General features: G+C 43.5%; 1 protein-coding gene across 2 annotated transcripts in view; it reads right to left on the bottom strand.

The window, feature by feature from the left end:
- Nucleotides 1–23,367, bottom strand: part of LOC139371346 (guanine nucleotide-binding protein G(s) subunit alpha-like) — a 50,880-nt gene that overhangs the window by 17,581 nt on the left and 9,932 nt on the right. The window contains exons 1-5 of one of the 2 annotated variants that reach the window (XM_071111692.1): nucleotides 20,576–21,902; nucleotides 18,126–18,198; nucleotides 13,435–13,489; nucleotides 13,136–13,255; nucleotides 5,752–5,849 (exon numbers count right to left, since the gene is read on the bottom strand). In XM_071111692.1, coding sequence (XP_070967793.1) covers nucleotides 5,752–5,849; nucleotides 13,136–13,255; nucleotides 13,435–13,489; nucleotides 18,126–18,198; nucleotides 20,576–20,759 — 530 coding nt within the window. In that variant the 5' untranslated portion in view covers nucleotides 20,760–21,902. Of the gene's footprint in view, nucleotides 1–5,751; nucleotides 5,850–13,135; nucleotides 13,256–13,434; nucleotides 13,490–18,125; nucleotides 18,199–20,575; nucleotides 21,903–23,367 lie in introns of those variants that run through there. The other variant, XM_071111693.1, reaches the window with a different exon arrangement.

The following is a 23,367-nucleotide window of genomic DNA, read 5'->3' as shown; positions in this document are numbered from 1 at the left end:
GAGAGGGGGGAATACAACCAAGTCCTTATCACCACGGCCACAGAGACGGGGGAACACTACCATGTCCTTATCACCACGGCCACAGAGACGGGGGAACACTACCATGTCCTTATCACTGCCACAGAGAGGGGGAACACTACCATGTCCTTATCACTAACACAGAGACGGGGGAACACTACCATGTCCTTATCACTGCCACAGAGACGGGGGAACACTACCATGTCCTTATCACTGACACAGAGACGAGGGAACACTACCATGTCCTTATCACTGACACAGAGACGGGGGAACACTACCATGTCCTTATCACTGACACAGAGACGGGGGAACACTACCATGTCCTTATCCCTCCCACAGAGACGGGGGAACACTACCATGTCCTTATCACTGACACAGAGACGGGGGAACACTACCATGTCCTTATCTCTCCCACAGAGACGGGGGAACACTACCATGTCCTTATCACTGACACAGAGACGGGGGAACATTACCAGGTCCTTATCACTGACACAGAGACGGGGGAACACTACCATGTCCTTATCACTGACACAGAGACGGGGGAACACTACCATGTCCTTATCACTGACACAGAGACGGGGGAACACTACCAAGTCCTTATCACTGACACAGAGACGGGGAACACTACCAAGTCCTTATCACTGCCACAGAAAGGGGGAACACTACCAAGTCCTTATCACTGCCACAGAGGTTGGGGAATACTACCAAGTCCTTATCACTGCCACAGAGAGGGGGAACACTACCAAGTCCTTATCACTGCCACAGAAAGGGGGAACACTACCAAGTCCTTATCACTGACACAGAGGTTGGGGAATACTACCAAGTCCTTATCACTGCCACAGAGAGGGGGAATACTACCAAGTTCTTATCACTGACACAGAGAGGGGGGAACACTACCATGTCCTTATCACTGACACAGAGACGGGGGAACACTACCATGTCCTTATCACTGACACAGAGACGGGGGAACACTACCATGTCCTTATCACCACGGCCACAGAGACGGGGGAACATTACCATGTCCTTATCACTGCCACAGAGAGGGGGAACACTACCAAGTCCTTATCACTGCCACAGAAAGGGGGAACACTACCAAGTCCTTATCACTGACACAGAGGTTGGGGAATACTACCAAGTCCTTATCACTGCCACAGAGAGGGGGAATACTACCAAGTCCTTATCACTGACACAGAGAGGGGGGAACACTACCATGTCCTTATCACTGACACAGAGACGGGGGAACACTACCATGTCCTTATCACTGACACAGAGACGGGGGAACACTACCATGTCCTTATCACCACGGCCACAGAGGCGGGGGAACACTACCAAGTCCTTATCACTGCCACAGAGGCGGGGGAACACTACCAAGTCCTTATCACTGACACAGAAGTTGGGGAATACTACCAAGTCCTTATCACTGACACAGAGACGGGGGAACACTACCATGTCCTTATCACTGACACAGAGACGGGGGAACACTACCATGTCCTTATCACTGACACAGAGACGGGGGAACACTACCATGTCCTTATCACTGACACAGAGACGGGGGAACACTACCATGTCCTTATCACTGACACAGAGAGGGGGAACACTACCATGTCCTTATCACTGACACAGAGACGGGGGAACACTACCATGTCCTTATCACTGACACAGAGACGGGGGAACACTACCATGTCCTTATCACTGACACAGAGACGGGGGAACATTACCATGTCCTTATCACTGACACAGAGACGGGGGAACACTACCAAGTCCTTATCACTGACACAGAGAGGGGGGAATACAACCAAGTCCTTATCACCACGGCCACAGAGACGGGGGAACACTACCATGTCCTTATCACCACGGCCACAGAGACGGGGGAACACTACCATGTCCTTATCACTGCCACAGAGAGGGGGAACACTATCATGTCCTTATCACTAACACAGAGACGGGGGAACACTACCATGTCCTTATCACTGCCACAGAGACGGGGGAACACTACCATGTCCTTATCACTGACACAGAGAGGGGGAACACTACCATGTCCTTATCACTGACACAGAGACGGGGGAACACTACCATGTCCTTATCACTGACACAGAGACGGGGGAACACTACCATGTCCTTATCACTGACACAGAGAGGGGGAACACTACCATGTCCTTATCACTGACACAGAGACGGGGGAACACTACCATGTCCTTATCACTGACACAGAGACGGGGGAACACTACCATGTCCTTATCACTGACACAGAGACGGGGGAACATTACCATGTCCTTATCACTGACACAGAGACGGGGGAACACTACCAAGTCCTTATCACTGACACAGAGAGGGGGGAATACAACCAAGTCCTTATCACCACGGCCACAGAGACGGGGGAACACTACCATGTCCTTATCACCACGGCCACAGAGACGGGGGAACACTACCATGTCCTTATCACTGCCACAGAGAGGGGGAACACTATCATGTCCTTATCACTAACACAGAGACGGGGGAACACTACCATGTCCTTATCACTGCCACAGAGACGGGGGAACACTACCATGTCCTTATCACTGACACAGAGAGGGGGAACACTACCATGTCCTTATCACTGACACAGAGACGAGGGAACACTACCATGTCCTTATCACTGACACAGAGACGGGGGAACACTACCATGTCCTTATCACTGACACAGAGACGGGGGAACACTACCATGTCCTTATCTCTCCCACAGAGACGGGGGAACACTACCATGTCCTTATCACTGACACAGAGACGGGGGAACACTACCATGTCCTTATCTCTCCCACAGAGACGGGGGAACACTACCATGTCCTTATCACTGACACAGAGACGGGGGAACATTACCATGTCCTTATCACTGACACAGAGACGGGGGAACACTACCATGTCCTTATCACTGACACAGAGACGGGGGAACACTACCATGTCCTTATCACTGACACAGAGACGGGGGAACACTACCAAGTCCTTATCACTGACACAGAGACGGGGGAACACTACCAAGTCCTTATCTCTCCCACAGAGACGGGGGAACACTACCAAGTCCTTATCACTGACACAGAGACGGGGGAACACTACCATGTCCTTATCACTGACACAGAGAGGGGGAACACTACCATGTCCTTATCACTGACACAGAGACGGGGGAACACTACCATGTCCTTATCACTGACACAGAGACGGGGGAACACTACCATGTCCTTATCACTGACACAGAGACGGGGGAACACTACCATGTCCTTATCACTGACACAGAGACGGGGGAACACTACCATGTCCTTATCACTGACACAGAGACAGGGAACACTACCATGTCCTTATCACTGACACAGAGACGGGGGAACACTACCATGTCCTTATCACTGACACAGAGAGGGGGGAACATTACCGAGGGAGGGTTTTCACTTTCCCTCTCTAACCCAGACAGATTTTCATTCCATGCCGACACCATCATTGATGCTAAAGTTGTCTCTCTTTCCCCAACACACACACACACACTAATTCTTTCTCCTTCTGCAGCTAGCCTGAGTTAAAAATAGCTCTCCCTCTCCCCTTCTCTGCTTCTCCGTTTACATAAGTACACAGCGGGGGGAGGGGAGCACTTCCGGTGTGGCTACCCAGCATCTGATCCACAACACAGGCTGGGCTGCTGGGTGTGGGAGACTGGAGGAGGGCTGACATACATACCCCGCAATGCAGGAAAGACCTCCATCTATATGTCTCTCCCCCTTTAGCCTGCACCTAACTGTCTGTCTACCTGCCTGCCTCTCCGTCTGTCGTCTTCCTGCCTGTCTTTGACGTTCCAGGAGCGGCTCGCATCCCCGGGCTAAGAATAACAAACCAGAATCACATTTCAAAACAAGGGAGAGAATTCATGATCATCTTGCTGCAAAGCTTTAATGCCCCCCCCCACCACCAACAGCATCCATCTTCCAAGAACTCTGGATTCATGTGACCAGTGCATGACTTATAACATAGTCAGGTCTGACAGAGACAAAAAACAGATAAGAAACTATTCCAGAAATGAAAAGCTATGAGCCGATGAGGGAAAGGTAAGCTCTACTGTAAAACCCTCTCCCTCCCAACACAGCCAACCCTCTCCCTCTCAACACAGCCAGCCCTCTCCCTCCCAACACAGCCAACCCTCTCCCTCCCAACACAGCCACAATGAAAATATATTGGAATATGCACAAATCTCCAGCATATACAAATAAAAAAACAAGCTATTGTAAAACACAATCTCAACAACAGCCACACTGTAGAGTGAAACAACAGCCATACTGTAGAGTGAAACAACAGCCATACTGTAGAGTGAATCAACAGCCACACTGTAGAGTGAAGCAACAGCCACACTGTAGAGTAAATCAACAGCCACACTGTAGAGTGAATCAACAGCCACACTGTAGAGTGAATCAACAGCCACACTGTAGAGTGAATCAACAGCCACACTGTAGAGTGAAACAACAGCCACACTGTAGAGTGAAACAACAGCCACACTGTAGAGTGAAACAACAGCCACACTGTAGAGTGAATCAACAGCCACACTGTAGAGTGAAACAACAGCCACACTGTAGAGTGAAACAACAGCCACACTGTAGAGTGAAACAACAGCCACACTGTAGAGTGAATCAACAGCCACACTGTAGAGTGAATCAACAGCCACACTGTAGAGTGAATCAACAGCCACACTGTAGAGTGAATCAACAGCCACACTGTAGAGTGAATCAACAGCCACACTGTAGAGTGAATCAACAGTCACACTGTAGAGTGAATCAACAGCCACACTGTAGAGTGAAACAACAGCCACACTGTAGAGTGAATCAACAGCCACACTGTAGAGTGAAACAACAGCCACACTGTAGAGTGAATCAACAGCCACACTGTAGAGTGAATCAACAGCCACACTGTAGAGTGAATCAACAGCCACACTGTAGAGTGAATCAACAGCCACACTGTAGAGTGAATCAACAGTCACACTGTAGAGTGAATCAACAGCCACACTGTAGAGTGAAACAACAGCCACACTGTAGAGTGAATCAACAGCCACACTGTAGAGTGAAACAACAGCCACACTGTAGAGTGAATCAACAGCCACACTGTAGAGTGAATCAACAGCCACACTGTAGAGTGAATCAACAGCCACACTGTAGAGTGAAACAGCCACACTGTAGAGTGAATCAACAGCCACGCTGTAGAGTGAATCAACAGCCACACTGTAGAGTGAATCAACAGCCACACTGTAGAGTGAATCAACAGCCACACTGTAGAGTGAATCAACAGCCACACTGTAGAGTGAATCAACAGCCACACTGTAGAGTGAATCAACAGCCACACTGTAGAGTGAATCAACAGTCACACTGTAGAGTGAATCAACAGCCACACTGTAGAGTGAAACAACAGCCACACTGTAGAGTGAATCAACAGCCACACTGTAGAGTGAAACAACAGCCACACTGTAGAGTGAATCAACAGCCACACTGTAGAGTGAATCAACAGCCACACTGTAGAGTGAATCAACAGCCACGCTGTAGAGTGAATCAACAGCCACACTGTAGAGTGAAACAACAGCCACACTGTAGATTAAGGATGTCATTGTCAGCTGGACAAATTGAATAAGTCAGCAACAAAGCAGTTAAATGAATACTTAACCTGTCCTGAAGTTTGAGTCTGTGTGTGTGTGTGTGTGTTTCATAAAGGGGCAAAGAGTGGTTGGGTACTTACTACTGTGCACAGTCGATCAGCTGGTACTCATTGGATCTCTCGAAGCAGGCCTTCACCCCCTCGTCTTGCCATAGGGTCTTAGCATGCTCATAGAACTCCTGCAGAACAACATAACACAGAGAACTGGATCAGGCCAGTACATGGGTAGACAGTTAAACCGGTTGCCAACTTGGACCCAACTCAGATTAGAAAAGTCCTTCAACATTATTTACATTTCAGGTATTCATTTCATTCAGGCAATAGAAAATATAGTCCTAGGCCCTACCCCCGCGGCCCTACCCCCGCGGCCCTACCCCCGCGGCACACCTGTACATCTCAAATTATTGGATAATTGAGCGATAGTTCACCTACATACAGTACGTAGGATCTTAATTTTAGCCAGTTTCCTACAGCAGGAAAATAATCCTGGAGCAACAGGAAATGTGAATTATGTGGATTATAGACGGGTTGGTTGTTTAGGGAAAGGGATACCTAGTCAGTTGCACATCACGGAAAGCATTCAACCAAAATGTGTCGTCCGCATTTAACTCAAGCCCTCTGAATCAGAGGGGGGTCTGCCTTAATCAATGTCCAAGTCATCAGTGCACTGGGAGAAGTTGTTGTTTGGGGTTAAGTGCCTTGTTCAAGGGCAGAACGGCAGATTTTTCCACCTTGCCGGCTCTGGGATTTGAACCAGCAACCTTTATGTTACTGACCGCGCACTCTTAACTACTGGGCTACCACTAGCAACTACAATGTGTGCACAGCTATGGGGAAAAACAGAGTGGTTATCGCGACGTTGTCAGCCAACCCGTCTAAAATTAATGGCCATTTTTGTATGGGTTGATACATTTTTCGTAAGGGAAAATCAAGTCTGAAATTATAAAGTGGAAATTACAAACTTCAGAAGCCTTTTTAAACTCCAAATACACTACATGTTCTACATGTCTTTAGCCTATCAGAAGGTAAGATGAAGAAGCAATGCTTGTCTAAATCTATCCTATCTAACCTACCCAGGCTTTTGCTCTAGTCATATTATAGCAAACTACACCAGCTAATCCTGAGGAGGAGATAATTAATATGATCATATGTGTTTAAAGTTAGACTGAAACAAAATCCTGCAGGAGCTGCCCAGGAGGGTTGGCAATCCCTGGGCTAGCATAGAGGCTAATAGGCTGACCACACCGCTCGCGTCGCAAAATAAATTTAGAAATCTATGTTTTTCAATTATTGCACCCACACTGCTCACGCGTGTCAACGAACGTCCTTTCTATTTCTGACGCAGATCGCACTGCAAGTCCTGCCTCTCCCATCTCCTCATTGTTTTATAGAAGCAGGTACCCACGTGCCATCTCCTCATTGGTTATACCCACGTGGGTGATTGAAAGACGAACTGTGTTGCCGGTCGGTGTAGTAATATTATGAAAGTTTAGATGCCAATAGCCATATAAGTTCAAAGATGAAAATGCCTGGAAGGAGGAGAGATGACTAGAAACTATTCAGTTGGCTGTTTTATGTGTGGATTAATTGTCGGAGTAGAGGACCTTGTGCATTTCAGGTAAAATAACAACTCAATGTTTATATCCCAGGACAAATTAGCTAGCAACAGCAAGCTAGCGAAATAGGACAAATTAGCTAGCAAGTGCAAGCTAACTAGCTAAATTGCCATAAATGTTTAATGCTTTTCGACCCGTTTCCAAATTAATGTAATTGGTTCAGAGTTTGTTTTGATATTTTAACCTGTGTGTCGTGATCACGTTTGGTGTGGGGGACAAAATACATTTATGCACGATGGTGCAAGCGCGCAGCCTGTTTGAATTCCATGTAAGAGTCAATTGGGAATTCAACACTAAATCAACCAATCAGAAAATACTTTTAAGCTGAAAATGACATATTTGGGGCGGGCATTGCATGTGTTTTCCTTTAAGTGGTCTCATTGAACCTACAGCCTTAGTTGACAGTGGTGAGTGGAGACAGAGTGGGCACAAGACACAAGAGATACAGAGTGAAGAAAACATTCATCAAATCAAGCAGCCTACACATGAACGATGAGGGACAGCAACACCATAACAGAACCTTGTCTTTCCAAATGACAAGGACTCTCTAAGCATCCCCAACTAGGCCTCTGGAGTCCAGACAGTAACAAGACACAGGCTTACATGACAATTGATATGACTGCCAATGCCTGCATGCAAAAAAAAACAACAGAAATGTCAGTCTCACTGACCACGCTAAAATCCTGACATTCACTCATGTTGTAAATCAATCAACGAGCATTTTAACGCTAGTCACTAATTAGTAGGGTCAAGTGTTTCTCCTAAACATGTGGCAGGTAGCCTTAAGGTTAGAGCATTGGGCCAGTAACCGAAAGGTCGCTGGATCGAATACCGGAGCAAGGTGAAAAGGGTACAAAGTGAAAAATCTGTCACTGAGACCTTGAGCAAGGCACTTAACCTTAATTGCTCCTGGGGCGCTGTACAATGGCTGTGATCCTTCTCCCTGAGGGTATCTCAGGGGGAGATGGGATAGGCAAGAAACACATTTCCATTACACCCTTGTGTGTAATAGGACAAATATAATAACCCCCCAAAATATTATAACCAAATAGGCTAAAACTCCTGTCCCTATTCTTGAGGTATATCATCAGCGTACATAGCTGAGGACAGACAGATAGCAAGACACCTGTCCTGGTTCAAACTGGTGTTATATTTAGAGAAGTACAGAAGAGGAGGAGACAGATGAGGACAACGAACATATGGGTTGAGGAAGTTCACTGAGACAAAAGGCCATTACGTACAGTAGAAGAAACCAAACTCTTTAAGGAAGACACTGGGATGTAGTCAGTATATTCAAGGCATTGGCTAAGTTTAGGTTTCCTGTCCCTGTTCCCTGTCAGAACCCTAAGCAGAGCGAAGCGGCAGGCAGAGTCAACCAGTCAGACTGGTTTCTGGTAGGCCCTAGCCTAGGGCCAGGGGATAGGGGGAGGGCGAGAGGGAGGAGGAGGCGGCAGCAGCCAATCAGATAGTCTTCTCTGGCCAAACACACACAAACCCACATTAATATAATGAGTTAGATGCTTCAGAAAAGTAGTCAGAAGCCACAGACATTCCAATCCACAATATACAGTGCATTCAGAAAGTATTCAGACCCATTGACTTTATTCATTTTTTTTTAACATTACAGCCTTATTCTAAAATGGATTAAATAAATAATAAATCCTCATCAATCTACCCCATAATGACAAATACAGGTTTTTGAAATGTTTGCAAAATGTATTCAAAATAAAAAACAGAAATACCTTATTTACATAAGTATTCAGACCCTTAGATATGAGACTCTAAATTGAGCTCAGGTGTATCATGTTTCCATTGATCACCTTTAATACAGTGCCTTGCGAAAGTATTCGGCCCCCTTGAACTTTGCGACCTTTTGCCACATTTCAGGCTTCAAACATAAAGATATAAAACTGTATTTTTTTGTGAAGAATCAACAACAAGTGGGACACAATCATGAAGTGGAACGACATTTATTGGGTATTTCAAACTTTTTTAACAAATCAAAAACTGAAAAATTGGGCGTGCAAAATTATTCAGCCCCCTTAAGTTAATATTTTGTAGTGCGACCTTTTGCTGTGATTACAGCTGTAAGTCGCTTGGGGTATGTCTCTATCAGTTTTGCACATCGAGAGACTGACATTTTTTCCCATTCCTCCTTGCAAAACAGCTCAAGCTCAGTGAGGTTGGATGGAGAGCATTTGTGAACAGCAGTTTTCAGTTCTTTCCACAGATTCTCGATTGGATTCAGGTCTGGACTTTGACTTGGCCATTCTAACACCTGGATATGTTTATTTTTGAACCATTCCATTGTAGATTTTGCTTTATGTTTTGGATCATTGTCTTGTTGGAAGACAAATCTCCGTCCCAGTCTCAGGTCTTTTGCAGACTCCATCAGGTTTTCTTCCAGAATGGTCCTGTATTTGGCTCCATCCATCTTCCCATCAATTTTAACCATCTTCCCTGTCCCTGCTGAAGAAAAGCAGGCCCAAACCATGATGCTGCCACCACCATGTTTGACAGTGGGCATGGTGTGTTGCTTTTACGCCAAACATAACGTTTTGCATTGTTGCCAAAAAGTTCAATTTTGGTTTCATCTGACCAGAGCACCTTCTTCCACATGTTTGGTGTGTCTCCCAGGTGGCTTGTGGCAAACTTTAAACAACACTTTTTATGGATATCTTTAAGAAATGGCTTTCTTCTTGCCACTCTTCCATAAAGGCCAGATTTGTGCAATATACGACTGATTGTTGTCCTATGGACAGAGTCTCCCACCTCAGCTGTAGATCTCTGCAGTTCATCCAGAGTGATCATGGGCCTCTTGGCTGCATCTCTGATCAGTCTTCTCCTTGTATGAGCTGAAAGTTTAGAGGGACGGCCAGGTCTTGGTAGATTTGCAGTGGTCTGATACTCCTTCCATTTCAATATTATCGCTTGCACAGTGCTCCTTGGGATGTTTAAAGCTTGGAAAATCTTTTTGTATCCAAATCCGGCTTTAAACTTCTTCACAACAGTATCTCAGACCTGCCTGGTGTGTTCCTTGTTCTTCATGATGCTCTCTGCGCTTTTAACGGACCTCTGAGACTATCACAGTGCAGGTGCATTTATACGGAGACTTGATTACACACAGGTGGATTGTATTTATCATCATTAGTCATTTAGGTCAACATTGGATCATTCAGAGATCCTCACTGAGCTTCTGGAGAGAGTTTGCTGCACTGAAAGTAAAGGGGCTGAATAATTTTGCACGCCCAATTTTTCAGTTTTTGATTTGTTAAAAAAGTTTGAAATATCCAATAAATGTCGTTCCACTTCATGATTGTGTCCCACTTGTTGTTGATTCTTCACAAAAAAATACAGTTTTATATCTTTATGTTTGAAGCCTGAAATTTGGCAAAAGGTCGCAAAGTTCAAAGGGGCCGAATACTTTCGCAAGGCACTGTATGTTTCTACAACTTGATTGGAGTCCACATATGGTCAACTCAATTGATTGGACATGATTTGGAAAGGCACACACCTGCCTCTATAAGGTCCCACAGTTGACAGTAAATGTTAGAGCAAAAACCAAGCCATGAGGTTGAAGGAATTGTCTCAGAGTTGCTCTTTGGAGATGGGAGAACCTTCTAGAAGGACAACCATCTCTGCACCACTCCATCAATCAGGACGATGGTAGAGTGGCCAGACAGGAACCACTCTTCAGTAAAATGCACATGACTTAGAGTTTGCCAAAAGGCACCTAAAGGACTTCTCTGGTCTGATGAAACCAAGATTGAACTCTTTGGCCTGAATGCCAAGCATCACCTTTATTTAACTAGACTAGAACAAATTCTTATTTACAATGACGGCCTACCAGGGAACTGAGTTAACTGCCTTGTTCAGGGGCTCGGGGATTCGATCCAGCAACCTTTCGGTTACTGGCCCAACGCTCTAACCACTAGGCTACCTGCCGTCACATCTGGAAGAAACCTGGCACCATCCCTAAAGTGAAGCATGGTGGTGGTAGCATCATGCTGTGGAGTGTTTTTCAGCAGCAGTGACTTGGAGACTAGACAGGATCGAGTGAAAGTTGAATGGAGCAAAGTACAGAGAGATCCTTGATGAAAACCTTCTCCAGAGCACTCAGGACCTCAGACTGGGGTGAAGGTTCACCTAACAACAGGACAACGACCCAAAGCACACAGCCAAGACAACGCAGGAGTGTCTTCAGGACAAGTCTCTGAATGTCCTCGAGTGGCCATGCCAGAGCCCGGACTTGAACCCGATCAAACATCTCTGGAGAGACCTGAAAATAGCTGTGCAGCAAATCTCTCCCCTTCCAATCTGACAGAGCTTGAGAGGATCTTCAGAGAAGAATGGGAAAAACTCCCCAAATACAGGAGTGCCAAGCTTGTTGTGTCATACCCAAGAAGACTCAAGGATGTAATCACTGCCAAAGGTGCTTCAACAAAGCACCGAGTAACGGGTCTGAATACTTATGTTAATGTCAAATTTTTGGTTTGTCATTATGTATTGTGTGTAGATTAAAGGAGAATTATTATTTTTTAAATCCATTTCAGAATAAGGCTGTAACGCAACAGAATGTGGAAAAAGTCAAGGGGTCTGAATAGTTTCTGAATAGATTACTTTGGCACAGCAACAGACCATATAAAATATCTCCAAATCTATAGAAAGCATCGGGGAAAATTCTCACCAAGTTTCACGTTTTAGTCGTATGTATGGGATACACACGGTATACACCGTCCAATGAAATGCTTACTTGCAGGTTCCTTCTCGACAATGCAACAACAATAAGAAATAATACAAGGCTCAGTAGAATAAACATTTTAGCATCAGTATAACACAGGAAGTCACAAGTCAATATTTACAAGTTTTACAGAAGAGGGGATTGGGGGGCAAACTCTCACCTAAAGATGCAACTTCTGATTCAGAATAGGAAAACTGCTTATCCTGCCTGCCTGCTTATCCTGCCTGTTTCCCTGTCTGTCTGTCTGCCTACCCAGCTGCCTGCCAACCCTGGGAACAGGCAGTTTGGAAGGAATCCCTGAGGGTCCTGGTGTTTCAGAGGGGAACTCCCATCAGACTCATTTAGTGTTATTAAACACAATCAGTGTTAACAGGCACAGGCCATGCATCTCTCAGGTGAGAGCCTCATTCAATTGTGAGCATCCCAAGGAGAGCACACTTGCTAATTACTGAACCACAAAACAGCCAGACACCATACTGTAGTAGCTTTCATGGCTGATGTGATGTTCCTCGAGGAACTTATTGGCTATTCCTCCATTCACTGACTGGTCCTATTCCTCCATTCACTGACTGGTCCTATTACTCCATTCACTGACTGGTCCTATTCCTCCATTCACTGACTGGTCCTATTCCTCCATTCACTGACTGGTCCTATTCCTCCATTCACTGACTGGTCCTATTCCTCCATTCACTGACTGGTCCTATTCCTCCATTCACTGACTGGTCCTATTCCTCCAGTCACTGACTGGTCCTATTCCTCCAGTCACTGACTGGTCCTATTCCTCCATTCACTGACTGGTCCTATTCCTCCAGTCACTGACTGGTCCTATTCCTCCAGTCACTGACTGGGTCTATTCCATCCTGCCTTAAATTCAAACACATAGACCTATATCACGTTAGCAGCCAGTTTGACTAATGTTCATAGTTCCATCAGTTTGAGGTGGACATTTTTCTTTGGGGCAAGAACTCAGAATGAGACTGCAGAATCCAATTAGGGTTTGAACTAGTCTGTTAGCCCACTGAGCTAAACGAGCACCATCAGAGAACAACCCGGAAACATGCCAACATGACAGGGAGAATAAGTAATTATTAATTAGAAAAATACTTACCGATGTAAATTCAAAATCCTTCTGATTTACTAGGTTGAGGATGTATTGGATTCGGAACTGGTGTGCTGGGTTGGCTAACCGGACTGGGGGCGTCAGTGTACTCATGGCTGTCACGATAGTCTGGAATGGAGGAAAATAGAAAAACCTTGATTTACAAAATCTACAGACATTTTTTAAATGTTTTTGTAAATCTTGAAATGTGTTAAAGACTTCCTCTATTGGGATACTAGTACTGCTAACTCATGTAAACAATGTAACCAAGAGGGAGAAATCAGCAGTAAACAGCACCAATTACTGACCTCTATAGCTTCTTTTATGTTGTTTTTAATGTCTTGAATTTTCTGTTTTTTCTCCCTGTGAAGCACGAAAATAGATATTTAGAATCACGATAATGAGGAAGTCAGTGTATAACAGCATACCACCTTAATGTTATCAAAATCACCATAAAGGTGTAGCAATGCTTGACATGGAAAAGAAGAATGGCAATCTTTACTCATTGAAGTCTGCAAACCCTAAATAAGGGCCAGACCACACAGATTTTGCATCCATAAAAAATGGTTGCCAATGGTTTTTCTATGGGGCTCATGCATTGATGGACAATAGAGACAATTTAATTTGGATAGATAAATAGTGCATTCTTCATGCATTTCATCAGTCTGTGTAGCTGGGCTGATAGAATGTAGGAGTTTCAGTGACAGAGTAAAAGCAGTGCACTGTACGACTGAGAGGAGGCTCCACTACATTCCTCACACTAAGACCTCAAAACACCCCGTTTAAAATAAACTGCCATACCAATCTCTTCTCACCACTGCCATTCCACTCCTCTCCCTTATCATCCACTCTCCCTATCATTCTGTCACTCCCCACCTCCCATCGCCTTCTGTCCTCCTCATCCCACTCTCCAGCACCTTGTACTGACTGGCACTGCCTGTCCAACTTCCAGTAGGTAGGTACAACATTCTAGTCTGAGGGGCAGGCTGAGACAACCACACGGAACTGAAGCAAGCACGATAGAGATCCCCTCCCTCCATATATTTATCAATAGCCTACACCAGGGTATCTGGCTGTGGAACACAAACCCGGACAACAACTGTCCTGAATTGACCATCAATACAATCTGTATACGGTCCCTGCTATGGACTGACTGACTGGCTGATGTGTGTGTGTGTGTGTATGTAATTTTGACCTACTATGTTTTTAAATTGCACTATTTCTATGAGGTGATCAGTATTATATGTTGCGTATGTCATGTAGGAGCAGTCGTTCTTGTACGTCCAACAAAAAGGCCCCCTCTGGGACAATAAAGTTGATCTGATCTTATCAAGACCTGTCAACTGTGCCATATGGGGAAGCCAAGGTGTGGAATGATCAGAATCATGAACAGTAAAATTAACAATACAGCCACTGTACGTAACCTGAGAATCCACAGAAATGGAACCTGAGTGAAGTCATATTGTTGGGAAACAAAAGCTTAAGGCAAATTACTGTTTTTAATGAGAGGTCCTACAGTATTGATGTTGGCATACTATATGACATACTATACTGGCTAGGAAAATAAGTTAGTGAAACCAAAATCGTCAGCATTTTCTCTCGATGAGCAGGGTTACAAGACCTACTAGCCTGAACGCAGTAGGCATGTGATTTCAAACGATTCAAAAACTATTTCAAGGATCTGTTGAATAATTGGTGCCATCTAGCAAAACACTTGTTGTTTAAAAAACAGTTTATAAAATAGGCAATTCATAGAGCAATACACTTTGTAAATATTATCAATTAACTCAAGCAGTTTCACCTATAGTCATAACAAAACACCCAGTCTCTGGCGACAAACACCCATATACTCTCTGGGGTGGGGTGGAATTAAACACCCAAGATAATTGAAATTGTAGCTACATTGAAAGAAACAGGTGAATATGCATTAGCCAAAGTTCACCATCACACTCGCACATACCCTCACAGTGAATTTACTGTTCCTTGCTACCTTGTCACTTTTGTATTTATTTTGTATGCTGGAGTACGCATATCATTTGACAACAACACTTACAATGCCTCTTACTTCAGGAGATCTCACTGATGATATCAGTATGTGTAATTCGGTTGTCAAGGTAACAACCTGTATCTGCTGCTACATTTACATTTGAGTCATTTAGCAGACACTCTTATCCAGAGCGACTTACAGTAGTGAGTGCGTACATTTTCATTGATACTGGTCCCCTGTGGGAATCGAAGCCACAACCCTGGCGTTGCAAGTAACATGCTCTACCAACTGAACCACACGGGATAATGGCAGGTACGCGCTCACCCCTAAACAAGCTGAACCCCAATATTTATGAAAAGGCATTTGTACGTTTCGACTGTGGTCCTGAACTTGGTCGACCCGGAATGAAAATGCCACCCCCAGGTTAAAAAGAAGTGTGAACCCTCTTGTCTCTTCAACCTGATTGGGGTGAATGCCAGTGTGGGATTGTCATTCAAGCCATATACTACAGTATCTATTTATTTAATAAGCCACGAGGGGGTGTGGTATGTGGCCAATATACCACGGCGAAGGGCTGTTCATAGGCACGACGCATCGTGGACTGCCTGGACACTGTCACGACTTCCGCCGAAGTTGGTCCCTCTCCTTGTTCGGGCGGCGTTCGGCGGTCGACGTCACCGGTCTTCTAGCCATTGCCGATCCACTCTTCATTTTCCATTTGTTTTGTCTTTGTTTTACACACCTGGTTTCAATTCCCCAATTACATGTTCATTATTTAACCCTCTGTTTTCCCCATGGTTTTTGTGCATGTTTGTTTTATGTATTTCGGTCCGATTGTGATGGCTTGGTATTACTACATGCATTTGGTCATTTTGAGTAAAGTTACTTTTATTACTCATCTCTGCTGTCCTGCGCCTGACTCCTCTGCACCAGCTACACCCAGACCTTTTACAGACACAGCCCTTAGCTGTGGTATATTGGCAATTTAAACTCTGCAAAAAAAAGAAACGGCCCTTTTTCAGAACCATGTCTAAAGATGTCTATTAAAGATAATTCATAGAAATCCAAATAATTTCATAGATCTTCATTGTAAGGGGTTTAAACACTGTTTCCAAAGCTTGTTCAATGAACCATAAACAATTAATGAACATGCACCTGTGGAAAGGTCGTTAAGACTAACAGCTTACAGACGGTAGGCAATTAAGGTCACAGGTATGAAAACTTAGGACACTAAAGAGGCCTTTCTACTGACTCTGAAAAACACCAAAAGAAAGATGCCCAGGGTCCCTGCTCATCTGCATGAACGTGCCTTAGGCATGCTGCAAGGAGGCATGAGGACTGCAGATGTGGCCAGGGCAATAAATTGCAATGTCCATACTGTGAGACGCCTAAGACAGCGCTACAGGGAGACAGGACAGACAGCTGATCATCCTCGCAGTGGCAGACCACGTGTAACAACACCTGCACAGGATCGGTACATCCGAACATCACACAGGTACAGGATGGTAACAACAACTGCCTGAGTTACACCAGGAACACACAATCCCTCCATCAGTGCTCAGACTGTCCACAATAGGCTGAGAGGGGCTGGGGACTGAGGGCTTGTAGGTCTGTTGTAAGATAGGACCTCACCAGACATCACTGGCAACAACGTCGCCTATGAGCACAAACCCACCATCGCTGGACCAGGCAGGACTGGCAAAAAGTGCTCTTCTCTGACGAGTCATGGTTTTGTCTCACCAGGGGTGATGGTCGGATTTGCGTTTATCGTTGAAGGAATGAGCGTTACCCCGAGGCCTGTACTCTGGAGCGGGATCGATTTGGAGGTGGAGGATCCGTCATGGTCTAGGGCGGTCTGTCACAGCATCATCGGACTGAGCTTGTTGTCATTGCAGGCTACCTCAACGCTGTGCGTTACAGGGAAGGCGTCCTCCCTCCTCATGTGGTACCCTTCCTGCAGGCTCATCCTGACATGACCCTCCAGCATGAAAATGCCACAAGCCATACTGCTCGTTCTGTGTTTGATTTCCTACAAGACAGGAATGTCAGTGTTCTTGAGCACGTCTGGGACCTGTTGGATCGGACGGTGAGGGCTAGGGCCATTCCCCCCAGAAATGTCTGGGAACTTGCAGGTGCCTTGGTGGAAGAGTGGGGTAACATCTCACAGCAAGAACTGGCAAATCTGGTGCAGTCCATGAGGAGGAGATGCACTGCAGTACTAAATACAGCTGGTGGCCACAACATATACTGACTGTTACTTTTGAGTTTGACCCCCACCTGGTTTAGGGACACATTATTCAATTTCTGTTAGTCACATGTCTGTGGAACTTATTCAATTTATGTCTCAGTTGTTGAATCTTGATATGTTCATACAAATATTTACACAGGTTATGTTTGTTGAAAATAAACTCAGTTGACAGTGAGAGGACATTTCTTTTTTTGCTGAGTTTATCACAAACCCCCAAGGTGCCTTATTGCTATTATAAACTGGTTACCAAAGTAATTAGAGCAGTAAAAATAAATGTTTTGTCATACCCGTGGTATAAGGTCTGATATACCACGGCTGTCAGCCAATCAGCATTCAGGGCTTGAACAACCCAGATTATACAGGTATAAAATCTAAACAATGAATCATCCTGAGAGAATCCTAGGGCCTCGGTTACCAGTTTAAAGTCTGTGTAATACAAAAGGAGTAAGAACCCTATGGGCTTCAGTAAGGCTGCGACGATACCAGCATCGCGATACTCATTAGTCTCCTGCAACAAAACCCGAAGCGGATTTAACTTCTTTAAGAAAACAGCCCTAATGATGGAAGCAAGCATAATTATTTTGTCATCCAGAGTCACATTTATTTAAAAGGACCATAGACTTTGACCTGCTTCAGTTTTTCCGTGAAAAGAATATTGCTACACTGGTATCGTCCCGGCCCAAGCCTTCAGTGGCACCTAGAAAATAATTAGTGCTTGACACGGTTCTGCAAAGATTTATGAAATGAGGGGAAATAATACTTACTCTGCGTTGAAGCCATTCACATGCAATATTCGCATCTGTTTAACTATCGTGCTCTTCCCAGATTCACCAGCACCTGCAAACAGAGAGAACAGGAAGATAAATCTAAAGACCTTTCAAAAAACACCTCACTTGACAGTGGTCTCTTTAGGGCGATATCAATTCCCTTGAGCTAAATTCTAGGCATGCAAATCACACATTACTTCAGTGTTCAACCAAGTTATAACCTACTACAACTAGGTCCCAGAGTGTTTCCTGGTCAGATAATATGGTTAGGAAGAAATCCTAACCTCTAGTGATGACTGTCCACTAACCACGGAACATGGAATGCTGGGAACATTTGGGGATATTCGGAACAGTCATTCCCCACACATTGAGGAACGGAGAGAACAAACGCTGCTCCTTCGTGCTAACAGCATGCTACATGCTAAATTAAAATGAAAAGCAAACAGACCAGATCCTAACATGGGCCTAAACATCTTCTTTTTTTTCTTCTTTTTTTTACTTCTCTCCAAGGGAAAAACACACCAATAATGTAGCGAGTTGACTAGGTAGACTTGTCATAAATACCTAGGCCCCTATAAAATCCCAAATGGTAACCAGGTTTCCGGGATCCGGTCAAACACATTCTTACTGTGCAGCAACAAAAAAAATGAATTGGAATAAATATGCAGCTTTTACATTTATTTTGTATGGTGAACATACTTTTGTTGAATTAATGTATCCAAAGAATGTGAATTATTTTAGTGAATGAAGAATGTTGTTGTTGGATAAGTTAATAGGGACCCTAGTCATTGTCACTTCAGACTAGAATCAATGTCTGTATTGTTATTAGGCCTAATACTGTAAGGTCAAAAACATAGAACGTGATTTCATGTTGTTTGTAATACCAATGAGGATTAAATTGCTCCAAAAGATGAGCCTACCAAATCAAGCCAATTAAAGGAAAAGATCAGTAGTTAGTCTAGCCAGCTATCCAAACTTGTTGTAATCATGGCCGATTACCGGCCGGGCACGTATGGCATGTGCCCAGAGGTCCTGACCTCCGGAGCCACCATTGATTTTGTTAGTCACTCTCAGTCAGATATCATATTAAGAAACATTTTGTAGAATTGCAGGAAATGTCTCTGTCCCATGGCAAAATGTGTAGAATTGCAGAAAACTTGCTAACTATACAGACGTTTTTATCTCAATATCAAATAATTCTGTGTAACAAATAACTACCTTACTGTGATTGTTTTCATTTAAAATGGTCAAAAATAAACAAAAAAATAGCTTCTTAGCAAAGAGCAATTTCTCAAGCAATTTTGCTAGGACTGTTTGGGAGTGGTCTTAGGGAGGGGAAAAAAGAAAATGAGCTTTTATTGGCAGAGAAGTTTGGAACTCTGTTTTTTATCTTTCTTATTTACCCCAAAGCTCAATCCCACCAAAACAGGTTGACATTTCAGGGAGTCTTTTCAAACAGTAAAAGGGCCATTATCATCATGTTCACAATGTCACAGTATTATTCTAACCTCAGTGTGGAAATATATATAAAACACTAGAAAATCATGTTTTTGACTGCACTGGGCCTTTAAAACTGCAACATGTTATCTATGCTCCATGGCAAAACGTGTAGAATTGCAGGATATGAACTTTAAAACTACACTTTCTCTCTCCACCGGCAAGAGGGGGGCTTCTAAAATGGTTTTCCGTGAGGTGTGGGTGTGGGGGTCACCCAACCAAATCTTGCTTAGGGCCTTTAAATCCTAGAGCCAGCCCTGTGTAATTGGAATAACTCCATTACTATACCATTATAAAGCAATTACTATGAAACAACACGCTAATACAATGGTGTTACTTGAGTAATTACAGTGTTATTACATAGGTAGGACTAGGTAGTAGGTAGGACATAGGTAGTACATCTTGATTACTCTAAGCCTACTGTCAAATAAATCAGTCCTGGTATTAGCAACGATTATGATTAAAAGCACTCCAAGGAAAACGTAGTCCATGATGATGAAAACTCAAATTTCTGATGACTATAACATATAGGTTACTCTTCCAAAGTCAGGCATATAGACAGACACACATTGCTAGGCTTACACCACAAGCAATAATTCCACTAGTCAGATGGCATCATATGCAACAATGTTGCAAAATAAGGGTACAAATCCTTTTGGTGGCTTTTCATGAACAGCTGCTTGAAATGACACACCTGTTGTCAGTGTAAGTCTTTTACAAGAACAAAGTCCTATCGAAAATGACAGCAAAACCACACGTAACCCCCATTGCAATAAAACAAATGGAAGAGTCTTGGTTTAATAGACTGGCCAGGAAGAACATGGGCCTACATACAATACGGTCATTTACCACGTCAGACCCTTGTCATCCTCAAATGCCACAATAGGTATATGGCAGGGATACCCACATTAAACATGGCATGAAACACTTAACCAATGTCAGAAACCTACCTAATAGCAGAAGCCGGTGAGTAGCTCGGTAAATCTGTTTGTCTTTTTGAAGCTGTTTCTCTATCTTTTTGTTAGCTTCCCTCTGTGTCTTCTCCTCATTACGTTGGTCTTCGGATTTACTATTGCCCAGACAACCCATCTTCCCAAAAACCCAATAAAAAGGTTCGGGGGAGGGGGGATTCATATAATAAATAATTTCTAGATTCCTAGATTGGGCCAAGAGAAAGACACCTTGCTCAAGATGGGTGACATCTGTATTGCCAGTTGCAGACTAAAACCTGCGGAAGATTAAGACCAACCAAGCCGTAGCCTTTATCACAGTTATTAGTGTTAAATATCTGCCGGCTAGAATAGATTATTCAGTGAGACAAGAGTGGTGGTGCTAATCACGACACTCAGGCCGCCCTCTCAGACAGTTGATTCATATAATGTTTTCACTGTAAATCCGCAATATAGTCATCAAGATTCATTTCAGTGTTGAATATTATCCTTCAACGTTACAATGTACATAAATGATCTCGAGTTGTCGTAGAGCTGAAATCCACACTGAATTCTAGCAAATGTCTCATCTAGAATCCATCATTGGTTTCACTCGTAGAATTATGACTACTGCCATTCAAAACATTTGCGTATTTCCCTTTTTCTTGTTCAATCCGTCCTCAGCCCCAGCGTGACAGGCAAAGCAGATAGAGGGTGGATAAAAAAAAAAATTAATATTTCCACTAAAATGACGGCATGTGGATGCAGGGTTTCCTTCTTCATCCGAATGTATTTTAAATCCAAGACAAAACGTTTTTGTTGTAACTTTGTCAAATATATCCTGTTTTAGTCAATGATATTAATTTAATTCCCCTCCTCGTCACAGATGTTGGCTGCTTTTGGGGTTTGTCCAGATCAAAAAGGCCCTTCTCTCGGTCTTTTTCTTTACCGCTGTAATATGTATTTCTCCTCACATCGGTAAGCTTTTCTAGGCGAACATTGCCTTCAGTAGGTTTTGTTGTATGCAATGCAATTTCCCCGATTCAGGTATATTTATGAAAATCATTCGTTATTTTCTTGTTTTTCTCGTGGGTAGAGCCCGCTGTCAGTCTAAGCTTTGTATTCCTTTTGAATTCGTATGGTAGCCTAAGCCTGGATATATGTGCATATCGATATATGAACATACCGCGGTAGGCCAATATAACAATTCATCCAACGATGACAGTTATTTTTTCATGTAAAGGCCAGATCTGCTCTTGCATAAATGTGAATAGATTCGTTTCTTTTAAGTATTTATATGCATTTTTGTCATTTTCTCTGAGAATTGTACATTGAGATAGAAAGCGTTAAAGAGATGGGGTGGGGCAAACAGCTCTCACTGAACCCTGGGAAAGACCAGAGTGTAATCACATGATTGCCCAAAACGTCATGAAGTTGCGATTCCGAAGAGAAAAGGCGCCCTCTTTGAAGAACTGATCGTCCATACAGGGCAAGTGGACTACTGTAGCACAACAGATGCATCGTAACCATTATAACATGGATACACAGAATGTATTAATACTCTATTCAGTCTTGACTTCTTTATTCCCTCTCTAAATCTCTGAATGTTTTAGTGGAAATAAAATAAAAAACATAAAAGGATTTGTAAAGGGGTAGTTTAAAACTGGTTGAAAATTCTCATTATTCTACAAGAACCAAATAAGTACACCATGTTAACCATTTGTTTTCATTTATTATAAACCATCTTTAAATTAATAATAACCTCATTATAAACCACCCCTTTATAAAGAATGGCAGTATATTAATATACATTTGTTTATGGGTTAATTTGTAGATATGAATAATAAAAACACATTGCACTTCTTGCCAGATTTAGGCTTACTAAATTTACTGCTTTACTGGGTCTTTCCATTCCCAAATGTGACATATCAGCCCAGCCTTAAAAAATACCATCCTCTATTAGCATGCTTGAAAATAAATGTGCCCACATTGTGATCAGATTTCCCACTGCATTTAACAACATTTATCTGACCACAGCACAGACTGTATGAGTATGTGGCGTGAAGACACCAGGGGTCTGTTTCTGAAGCACAGCAATATACAATCAATGTAAGTTCTCTAAAAAATGACTGTGTCTATGGTTATTTGATAGTTGCCCAATTATCATTTGTGTAACCTATTGTCATGTGTGTTGTCAATAACAATGAGTGACTAATATCAGAGCTCAAATTCTTCCGTTAGTGTTTTTGAACTTATTTTGTGAACTAGGAAGTCCTTCAGCTCATATGGTCGAATGAGTATCCCACTGTTTTGTGTAAATAAAAAAATGTAGGCTGGTATATTTCCTTTAACCATCATACAGGCCGGTATATTTCCTTCAATAAATGATTCGGAGCTATTATCCACTGTAAAAAAACACTGCTATTGCTTTTGAATATTTTTTTGACCTAAAATTTGAAATGTAGAGATTCAGATGATAATTGGAAATCATACAGGCCGGTACATTTCCTTCAACCATCATACAGGCCGGTACATTTCCTTCAACCATCATACAGGCCGGTACATTTCCTTCAACCATCATACAGGCCGGTACATTTCCTTCAACCATCATACAGGCCGGTATATTTCCTTCAACCATCATACAGGCCGGTACATTTCCTTCAACCATCATACAGGCCGGTACATTTCCTTCAACCATCATACAGGCCGGTACATTTCCTTGAACCATCATACAGGCCGGTACATTTCCTTCAACCATCATACAGGCCGGTATATTTCCTTCAACCATCATACAGGCCGGTATATTTCCTTCA

This window comes from Oncorhynchus clarkii, chromosome 17 (genome assembly GCF_045791955.1).
Source record: "Oncorhynchus clarkii lewisi isolate Uvic-CL-2024 chromosome 17, UVic_Ocla_1.0, whole genome shotgun sequence".
Lineage (NCBI taxonomy): Eukaryota > Metazoa > Chordata > Actinopteri > Salmoniformes > Salmonidae > Oncorhynchus > Oncorhynchus clarkii.
Note: the sequence above shows the minus strand (reverse complement) of the source record. Positions and strands in the feature narration are given on the sequence as shown.